The sequence below is a fragment of the Notothenia coriiceps genome, unplaced genomic scaffold (genome assembly GCF_000735185.1).
Source record: "Notothenia coriiceps isolate Sejong01 unplaced genomic scaffold, NC01 NC01_scaffold00012568, whole genome shotgun sequence".
Classification (NCBI taxonomy): Eukaryota; Metazoa; Chordata; class Actinopteri; order Perciformes; family Nototheniidae; genus Notothenia; species Notothenia coriiceps.
In genome coordinates, this window is record NW_011345269.1 from 171,867 (window position 1) to 182,813 (window position 10,947).

Here is a 10,947-nt window from a genome sequence, read left to right on the forward strand (position 1 = left end):
TCCAACCTGTTAAATTCTCCGGATCCATACTTGTGTTTTTTCAATGCAACACCACAAATGTGTTTTCCATTTCATATACATGTAAAAATAGTCAAATCCAAATACACCCACGAAAACGCTGTGTTTTACGACCATACAGTGCTAGGTTTTTTGACCCCTCACAATACCGTTTCGGCGTGCCTTCTTTCCCGGTTTTCAAAACCCTCTCGAACGCCAGCAGGACCACGCTAGATCGTAACCCTGGCTAACGACCTCGGCAGAGAACACACTCGGCCGCAACAAACAACCGTGAACCATCGCCGCTGGTCCACCCGGCGACTGGCAACAACGGCGTGTTACACCTCTTACGATTAAATTATACGGGGCCGGATGCCCAACCGCCGAAGATACTCCGCGGTAAATACGCTGGTCCTCAATACCCGCGCGGCTCGTCGAGAACCTGGCGCACGAAATCGCATACCGCCACGGGCGAAATCCTTTTGTGATACAGTTTTTTTTATAAGTGTTTTTTTTGTTGTTTTAACAAACCGCTTTAGGCGAGGGAACCCGCTTGAACCTCGAGCTCCTCGCGTTGTTCCTCAACCGGGAGACGCTCCCAACCATGGCAGCCAAGTACCCGCGACGCCTGTGACCACCGCCAACATCGACAACCCACTCCGCCACCAAACAGGATGACAGCACACCCACCAAGACACTCCGTCATCTTGACCGCGCGCGCCTTACATCGCCCTACTCTACGAACGATCCCCAGCTTGACAAGTAACGCAACAGCTGATACTTGCTAGCCGCTATGCCCACCACCGCTCGGTCAACAGCCGCGTCACCTCTTCCTCTCGCGCCCCGCAAATAACCTGTACTCCTGTCGTTTTGTGAAGTGCGCGCCGCTCCGCGACCACCATGCCCAAGTTCTGACCGGACCACCCTGGGCGCGGGCCAATCCCCGGGGCCCCCCAACGACGACTAATCTCCCCTCTAAACCCAAACAACCGCCAACATCAGATAACCAAAACAAAAGCAAAGAGAGGTTATTTACCACACAAGACAGAGAAAAAACAAAAATAAAAAAAAAAAACAAGAAAAAAAAAAACACCACAACATCCACAACAAAAAAACAAAAAAAAAAACAAAAAAAAAACCCCCAGGAACGCTTCTACCCCTGGAAATGGGACATGCTCAATATTCCTAAAAGATAACCTTGAATGATGCTGGAGTGCGTGAGTGAGTTAGAGTTGAGTTGCTTGAAAACCTAAAGTGAAAACTTGATTTTATTCAGTTGCAGGGTACTGATTGTATTATCATGTTTGGAAACTGCTTAAAAAATTCTAAACTATCCTACTACGAAATACCTGTTCAAATCAGATGGTATTAATTTTTAATAAGAAAAAAAAAATTCACATTTTTTTCTTTATCTTTTTCATATCGCCGGATAATTACTCAGTACTGTGGACTTTTTATCGCGATATTAGTCATAACCTAGCGTTTTTGGTATCGTTAACAGTCCCCTACTTAATCTATGAGATGTTGTTACACCGTCAAGCGCCCCGGAAAATTAAGGACCAATGAGCCCAACCACCGGTCCCAAAAGAACATTTTTTTTTCCTCCAGAGCTGTCAGCGGCAACAAGGCCGCCGTCCAACAGATCTTGCCCCGCCCGTAGGCGGACAGTCGGAAAAACATCTATAACGGACCAGTTGCACGGGCGGCCTGGTCTCAGGTTAAGAAAACTGTAGGCGAAAGGAAAGTGATCAACGGAGGTACAACGATATACGCTACATTTCCCGCCCTCGCCGCAGTCATACAGTAGGCTAAACGAGAGAGCGGGCCCGAGAACATTTCTCATCGAAAAGCGGAAACCGAAATTCACATGTCTAAACTGATTGCCCGTGGAATCGAAATGTATGGAACCGACATCTCGCTACCCAACCTGCGCCTGACGGCCCACACCGAGTTCGTAAAACTATTGTAATATGTTTCTAATCTATATGACAATCAGATGAATGTCCCTCAATTCTAAGCCAATCACATGAGTGCGACAACCACCAGGAGGGGTATGATTTATTAAAGCGTTCAATGACGTAGGCACTTCATAAGTCACGCAATTTTTGCTCTGTGCGGAACTAGACAGGATCCCATAGGAGCCTGTCTGCAAGGCGCTAATCCATCCGGCCACAGCGGAAGGACCCGGAAGGAATCCGGGCGGACGGCCGGGGCAAGGCCAGAGACCAAATGCAGGGGGTCTCGGGCGGGAGGGAACCCGGGGGCAAGGGCAGAGTTCCATCACGAAGGGGCATGAAGGCCACAGCGGAAGCGAAAATCAGGGGCAGCGGCCGGCTGACCCCTTGCCCGTGCATTGCCTGAGGCGCAAGGCAGTGGCAAGGTAAGAGTCAGGCGGGAGAGTCTCTGTGTCGTCGCGCCCCAAGGCGGCTGCAGGACCTTCGCCCCTCCCTCTCCGAAGCCGGCCCCTGAGAGCCCGCGGTCTTCAGTTCGAGCGCACCCCGTCGAGCCGGCCACGGCACACCACTGAGTTGCCGCGGTCTTCGCCTCCGAGCGCCCGGCCCCTGAGAGCACGGTCCTTCGCCTCGAGCCCGGCTTGAGTACTACGGGCTTCCGCCCCCTCAAATGCACGCGGCCCCCCTGAGTGCCGCGGGTCTTCGGCCCTCGAGCCCGGCCTCCCCCCCTGACTTTCCCGGCCGCTGGTCCAGTGCGGGCTTGAAAGCCGGCTACCCTGAGTACGTCTCCGTGCCACTGGCCTTTTCGCCTCCATGCTCGCACCCCCTGATTCGCCCGCTGTGGGCCCTTCGCCCCTCGATGGACTCTGCCTTGCCCGGGCCGCCGCCGGACCTGCATGGTCCACTCTGCCTTGCCCCCGGGCCGTCCGCGAGATCCTTCCGGGTCCTCCGCTGTGACGGTTAGCGCCTGCAGACAGGAAATCCATGGGACCCTGTCAGTTCCGCCCAGAGCAAAATGCGTACAATGAAGTGGCTACGTCATGAAACGCCAATAAATCATAACCTCCCTGGGGGCGCACTCCATGTGAATTGCTTAGAATTGGGAACCACCATCTGATTGGGCTATAGATAGAAACAATTACAAAGTACGAATCGGGTGAACCGTCAGGGGCAGGGTTGGGTCGAGAGTCCCGGTTCCCACATCGATTCCAAACGGCAATCAACTTTAGACTGTGAATTTTCGGTTCCGCTTTTCGATGAGAAATGTTCTCGCCGCTCTCCGTAGCCTAAACTGTATGATGCGGCGGGCGGGAAATGTAGCGTTGTACTACACTTCTACCAGTTAACCTGAACCGGGCCCGGCGTCGCGCTACTGGCCGTTATAGAATGTTTCGATGTTCGCCTAAAGGGCCGCCAGATCTGTGAGGCGCTCGCTGACAGCTCTGGGAGGAAAAAAAAATGTTTTGACGTTGGTGGCTCATCCTAATTTTCGGCTTGAATGTAACAACATTCCATAATTAAGTAGGGATGTAACGATACCCAAAAAAACCTAGGGTATGAATAATATCGCGATAAAAAGTCAAAAGTACGATATTTAGTCGCGAATATCTGAAAAAATAAGGAAAAAAATGTGATTTTTTTTTTCTTATTAATAATCATCTGATTGAACAGTATTTTAGGGTAGTAGAATTTTTAAAAAGTGTCAACAAATATAAATAATCAGACCCTGCAATAGAATAAATCAAGTTTCACTTTAGTTTTTCAAGCAACTCAACTCTAACTCACTCACTCACTCAGCATCATCAAGGTTATCTTTTAGGAATATGAGCATGTCCACATTTCCAGGTAGAAGCTGGGATGTTTGGGCGTTTACAATATCCCGTGCTGTGGAAAAAACTCTCTTGCTTGGTACTGATGTTGCTGGGATAGAGAGATATGCTTTGGCCATGGGTGACAGCAGTGGGTCAAACTGTGGATTGTCTCTCCACCACTTCAAAAACAATACAGTTTTTGCCAAGAAGGTGAGGCTTATTGACAGGGCGAGATATAAATATACTGTTGGTACTTGTCAATGACTCTAGGTGTGTACATATAGCCCTGTAAATACGATGTCCTTTTGTGTTATCTGTTTTTATGTTCATGTTGTAACCTACTTGTTGCCATGTTGGACAGATCTCCCTTGAAAAAGAGATCGATGATCTCAATGGGACCATCTGGTTAAATAAAGGTTTAAAAAAAAAAAAAATAATAAAAAAAATAATAAAAAAATCGCGGTATATTTTGTCAGTCTCACGACGGTATTGAGACATCTATTTACCGCGATATCTCGTTACATCCCTATAATTAAGTAAATGTAACACCCTTTTCATCCCGGTTACACTTTTCATTTCACTGTTGTAGCTTCAGTGGTTCTCAGGTTACAGTTACATAGCAGTGTTTGCTGGTTCAGAGGTTTTAAACGGAAAACAAATATGTGAGGGTCAAAAATACATATGTAAAACTTTTTTCTGTATTTGGATTTTATTTACATGTATATGAAATGGAACACATTTGTGTGTGCATTGAAAAACACAAGTGTGGATCCGGAAATACAAGTTTGAATCCTTCTGTGTGCATGTGTGTATTATGAGACTGATCTGAGCCCATATTTATAACAACCAAAACAAACTGTAGTAACCAGGCAAACAGACCTGAGTTTTTTTTTTTTAACTGAATTATACGGTGAGGTTTAAACGCACCCTAATTGTCCCACAGTCCTTATTTATCATATCATAAATCACCACACGGATACCGTGCATATGCTATGCATCTCCTTACCTGAGAATCTTGAGTTTGCAGTTGGGACTTCTTAGTCCGTCAGAGAGCAGCCTCACTCCTGAGTCATGCAGACCATTTCTGCTAAGGTCTAACTCCTCTAGACCAGAAAACTTCGAGCTGAGAACTTCTGAAATGTACTTGCAACATCGGTCAGTGAGGTTACAGTCACTTAGCCTAAAGTGAAAAACAAAAGGCCTTTTAACATTTTGCAGATGCGCCCATCTGTCCTTTGATATCTTTACACAATCTGAGAGCTTCAGATAAGTTCTGTTCATTAAGGTAAACTACTTACAAAGCTACCCTTGATGCTTTTAGGACTGGCAGCAGCCTCTCCAGAACTTCATCTGATCTGTTGTATTTCTTTAGGTCAAAGACATCCAGGTCTTCGTTGGAGACAAGCAGAAGAAAGGCCAGGGCAGACCAATGTGCAGGTAAGATTTTACCAACATCTCCTGATCTCAGGTACTTTTGGACCTGCTCTAACAGAGACTGGTCTCCCAGCTCATTTAAACATTGGAAAAGATTCATTGTTTTGTCGGTGTTCGACAGTCTCCTGATTTTCTCATGAATGAAGATGATTGTCTCCTGGGTGCTCTGTGGATGTCTTTCTTTGAATCCAAATACTTTCTGAAGAAGCTTCTGATTTGAATCTTGAGACAGACCAAGCAGGAAGCGCAGGAACAAGTCCCATAGTCCATCGCTGGCCAAAGCAGTATTCACACCTTTCTTGTGGAGGAGGAGGAGAAGAAAGTCTCCTGTCTCTGATGCCACCTGTACACGTGTCTGACTGGAAAGCAGATTTTCTCCACAATTTAAGAAGGTCTCTAGTACATACAGAGCTGCCAGAAACTCCTGAACACTTAAATGTATGAAAGAGTAAACTTCTTGTTTGTGAAGTCCACCATATTCTTTTCTTATGATCTGTGTACAAACTCCAGAATAAACTGCTGCTTGTGTCAGATCAATCTTACAACTTTCCAAGTCCTTCTCATAGAAGATTATGTTGCCCTTCTGTAGCTGTTCAAATGCCAGCTTTCCCAATTTCATGATCACATCTTTGTCCGTTTCAACTTCCTGATAATCCTTCTGGTTGTTAAGCTTTGTCTGAATGACCAGGAAGTGTGTGTACATTTCAGTTACAGTCTTGGGCAACTCATCTGTGTCAGTTTTGTTAAGGAGATTTTCAAGAGCTGTGGCTGTAATCCAACAGAAGACTGGGATGTGGCACATAATGTACAGACTTCTTAATGGCTTTGACATCAGATGATCGAGGATCTTCTGAGCTGTGTCGTTGTTGCAAACTTTCCTCTGAAAGTATTGCTGCTTCTGCTTATCATTAAAGCCTCGTACCTCGGTCACTCTGTCGATGCACTCGGGAGGAATCTTAGCAGCTGCAGCTGGTCGCCCGGTGATCCAGATCGAAGCTTTGTGCAGCAGTTTCCCTGAGATTAAGTTGGTTAGCAGAACGTCCACTGTTGTGATCTTTGTAACGCTGCGGCACATCTCATTGTTCTCAAAGTCAAGAGGTAGTTTGCTTTCGTCTAGGCCATCGAAGATAAACAAAACACTTGAATTGCAGTAGTCTGAGTCTGAGAAGTCCTTCACTTCTTCAAAATAGTTACCTATTAACGTCATAAGACTCAAATGCGTATCTTTTATCAAATTCAAGTCTCTGAATGTGAATGGAAATATGAACTGTGTGGTTTGGTTGGCTTCTCCTGATGCCCAGTCTTGAAGGAATTTCTGCACAGCGACAGATTTTCCAATGCCAGCGATTCCCTTCGTCAGAACTCTTTGTGGAGGGTTTTCTTCATTTGAAAAAGCATTCAAAATGTCATTGAGCTGGATTTTCTCCTCCTCAAACAAATTCCTTCTGCATTCTAATTGAATCACTTCATGTTCATTATTTACCTCCCCACTGCCACCTTTTGTGATGTAAAGCTCTGTATAGATCTCTTTTAAAGGTGTCAATGATCCATCATCCTTTGTTCCTTGATAGAGATTCTTTGCTGAATTTTCAATGTAAGATTTCAGTTCAGCTTGGCATCTTTTTATGTTTGCTAAAAGATGAATAACATCGTAAATTCATTATTTTCCTGTACTTTTACAAGATAAAAAAAAACAGTATGTTTGTTTATTTTAAGGACTAGGTTTTCAGACAAACTACAGCAGGCAAAACAGAAGAACCTGACCAGATCATATTTCAGATTGACTAGGACAAATCTTCGGTCAGTACAAGTGCTAGCAGAATTTGTAAACAAAAAAAATTAAACACAGCACCCTAAATTGATGGATAATAAATATCAAAGGTTAGCATATATCACAAAACATCACATTGAATATAACATGGACAGATGACAGAAATGAAAGAAAGAAAAAAAGTACATTTGGTTTTGAAATATCTGTTTTCACGGAAAATACCTTTTGTTTTGTGAAGAACTGGAATTTGTGTTGTCCGTCCTATCAGGACCCTGGCCTAAAACACAAACATGCAACATCATGTGTGAAATGAAAATAATTTAAGGCATGTTTGGTCAGATTTTAGGGATTTAAATAGTTAGACAGCAAGATGAAATTGTATTTGATTTATAAATGTAAGAGAAACATACCATATGTGTTGATGTTTACTGTTCCTGCAGAAAAATGTGTAAGCTGAGGTTGGTTGACAACACTTCTATCCTGGGCAATACCTGTTGTGCTTCCTGCTCCCCTCTGGTTTTCAGCTGATTGAGAAAAGATACAGAAAAGAACCAAGAATCAAAACCCGTCAACATTTGAACTGTTAATAAGGGTCGGGATTCTGTTTTGTTGATGGAACAAGCTCCCCATTGATATCAAGGACAGCTGAAAGACTTCAAATCGTCCGTTGCAGACTGTCAACACACTGGTTTCGACTGAAACTTAGCTAATGAATAAAATAAAAACACAGCACTTGGGAAGGATTGTTTTTTTTGTTTTTTGTATCTTTATGTTTAAATGCAACCACGGTTAGTCGCTTTGGATAAAAGCATCAGCTAAAAAAAATGTAATGTTTTGTAATGTTTTCCATGGAGGATAAATAACTTGATGGCTGATGGTAGGCCCTGCCCAATTATTTGGTAGATGACACTAAGGTAGTCAAAAAGCTCCTCAATGCCAAGATGGATGACATTCGCCAAGATATTCCATCACATTATTATAATTTGTTGTATATGCCCTGATATCGCAATTTTTTCATTGTAATTTTTATTAGCCTTAAAATGAAGTAACATTAAGTAACCCAAAATGTTAAACAGTAAGAGTAGTAGTCATATTTCGTGAACCCTTTGAAGAGTACTGTCACACCGGTGTGATCATTCTATAATACACAATTTAAGCCCGGGGGAGAAATGCTAACGCTAGCATCGGCGATCGCCGATCTTTTCTACTTCATGCTATCTGCACAAATGGTTGACATCAAACATTAAAAAGACCAGGCAGTTCAGAGAGAATCAAAGGAAGGCAGGCAGGCAGGCAGCTTTGCATGACATTCTTCTGGACGTCTTTCATTGTGGTGATAGTGAGGGTAGTCAATCGTTATGTTGACAAGACAGTAGTGACGGCCATCTTGGTGACGTGTGTTGTTGTGAGAGTCTGCGAGACCATTTGTATTTTTCCGACTTGCAAAATTATCTTTTAAATTGACAAACATCATATGTGTAATTTGTGGCACAATTCAAACGGGATCGAAAGATAATCTTTCTCTCTCCATTGACTTCAATACATAATTTTTTCGAAATAAGGTCCCATGGAGCTCCCCCGGAAGGGGAGGGACTTCGCCACTCTATACNTTTACTAATACAATAATCAGCATTTTTATTTTTGCACCATTGTGTCAATTGCACTATTTTACTTTCTCTTTATGTTAGGTATACTGCTGTTGCATTTGTAGAGGAAATTATTTCCATAATAATAAATAGTTCCAGAGGTGCAGGGAGTCTCACCTGCCCGTCCCCGCTCTGTCTCTCTCCGGCCAGGTCGCCCTTCTCCTCGGCTTTGCTCTCCTCTTTACTCTGTCCTCCTTCCTCTGCCTCTTTCTCTTCATTCTTATCCTCATCCTCCTCCTCCTCCTCTTCTACCTCCTCCTCCTCCATCCCCTCATGCACCTCATCCTGCACCAACTCCACAACCACGACTTCCTCTACTGTTGCCGGGCCTTCGGCTGTGGTGGACGGTTTGGGCTCGGTTGATGCTGCTGGAGCTTCTTCATCGCTGAACTGCTCTGCCTCCTCTTCCTCCTCCACTTCCTGAGGGAACACAGGAACGTGTAGTTTAACATTATTGATTATAGTATTTATGTTGGATCAAATAGGATCACATCCATGTATATCACTTTGCAGAAAGAAGTCTTATAAGTTTACTAAAGCTAGCTGTGGCTAAACAGCATTTTCTTTTTTTATTCCACCAGAAAACAACATGTAACCATGAAGGTTAAAAGACTTTGTAAGCCGGACGACGGAAAAGCGAAAAAGATGGTATGGACTTCTGCTGTGTTTAAAGACGGTAATGAATTTCAGGACTCACTTTCCCAATTCCAGCTCACTAACCATATAGTCAACATAGTTTTTGGGTGAGATGCCTCAAATTAGGTCTGTGGTTAACACCGACAAGACATTAGTGAATGGCGTAAGCTTCTACCTGTTATAAAGTGTCTAAATGAGACCAAGCATCAACACGCCAAACGTTAGCCGCCTTTAGCTTAGCAGCTGTGAGGTCAAGTAGTTTGTTATAGCCTATAGTTATATTTTTACTTATGTCGGTTACATTTATACTTAATATAAATCAGTGGCGTTAATATATGGAGATTATTCTGCTAAACAAAACATGCAAGTGTCAAGTTTGCCACTGAAATTATTTTCTGCAACATTCCAAAATCCAATAAAAATAATTCCATTTTTTTTTTTAATGGAAGGAGACCTTGTGATGCTAACTTCCGGTCGGTCTTCAAAAAAAACGTCAGCCCTGAACCACTGTTTTAACAGCAACACTGCTTTTCATGTTCATGTTTCCTGATTTTCTTCAACGCTTCATACTGGATTTATAGGCTATACGTTTGACTTTACACTACTGGAGTTCCATAATGAATGCCAGTTAAACCAGTTGCATACCGCTGCAGTGTTTTACCTCTGAATGGGAGCCGTTTTCTTCCGGATCAGCACTGTCATAGTCTGAGAGGACAGCTGCACAAAACACACGGAAAGAGAGAACAATAGATCATTTTTTTCATGTAATTCAATTCTGGCTCAAACGTGTTTCAAAAGCTGGGTATGAGTTGGCTATAATCCTATACAAAAAAAACTAATTACTGTCTTTTGATTCCCTTTGTGTTCTTGGTTTAAAGCCCCGGCCACACGAGGACGATAACGGTCGTATCTGCTACAGTTCACTATCAGATAGACCAGGGGTCGGCAGCCCCTGGCACACGGCACCGTGACTAGTGGCACACTAGGAATAAGTGTGCAAAATATTAAAATGTTATTTTCGGATCCTGAACGAGACCGCCACCAGAGCACGTCTCCCCGTTACCTGCAGAAGGAAGCCATGCACGCAACGCAGCCCCGCTCTCTTTAACTCCAGGCGACTTTCTGTGGCTTTCCTCCGTGGTGCAGTGCTGATCGTTTCACCACAGAGGAAAACACTTCACAAATTGCAGTACCCATAAGGAGCCGTACAAATGCCGCAGTTTTTGCGTGGCTGTGTCTTTAGTTGAAAACCCAGTATTAACTACAGAAATCCTGCAGCTCCGCCCGCTGTGACGGACCGGTGAGCGGAGCAAAACACACAAGAGTTAGACCTAACACACTTAGCTATTTTATCTACCTCTGGAACAAGCTAAACTAGTTATAATATATTTATTCTTCACTGTCGGATCACGCATTACTAGATCAGTGAGCTGCATGAGATACTGATGGGCTGTCAGGAGAGAGAGAGAGAGAGGGGGAGAGAGAGAGGAAAAGAGAGCGCTTATCCGCTCATTTCTCCCATGTTATTTTCCAAGGTTAATGTAAACTAGAATAATGTACTTCATTTGAATGCAATAATTATGTTGGTTGTTGTTTGAGGAAACGCCAGGGAATGAGCCCAATTAACTGAGTTTTAAACATCACTTTAAATGGAAGATCCCCATAGGCCCCGCCCACTCGATCGGTATCGGCCCCAAAAT

At 43.9% G+C, this 10,947-nt stretch overlaps 2 protein-coding genes across 2 annotated transcripts in view; both read right to left on the reverse strand.

Annotated features, from left to right (window-relative positions):
• Positions 1-10,947, reverse strand: part of pde6d (phosphodiesterase 6D, cGMP-specific, rod, delta) — an 818,526-nt gene that overhangs the window by 123,055 nt on the left and 684,524 nt on the right. The window lies entirely within an intron of this gene.
• LOC104947446 (protein CASC3-like) overlaps positions 8,645-10,947 on the reverse strand; it is a 20,300-nt gene continuing 17,997 nt past the window's right edge. Inside the window, exons 3-4 of the mRNA XM_010773455.1 lie at positions 9,909-9,964; positions 8,645-9,031 (exon numbers count right to left, since the gene is read on the reverse strand). Of these exons, the coding sequence (XP_010771757.1) occupies positions 8,645-9,031; positions 9,909-9,964 (443 nt within the window). The remainder of the gene's footprint in view (positions 9,032-9,908; positions 9,965-10,947) is intronic.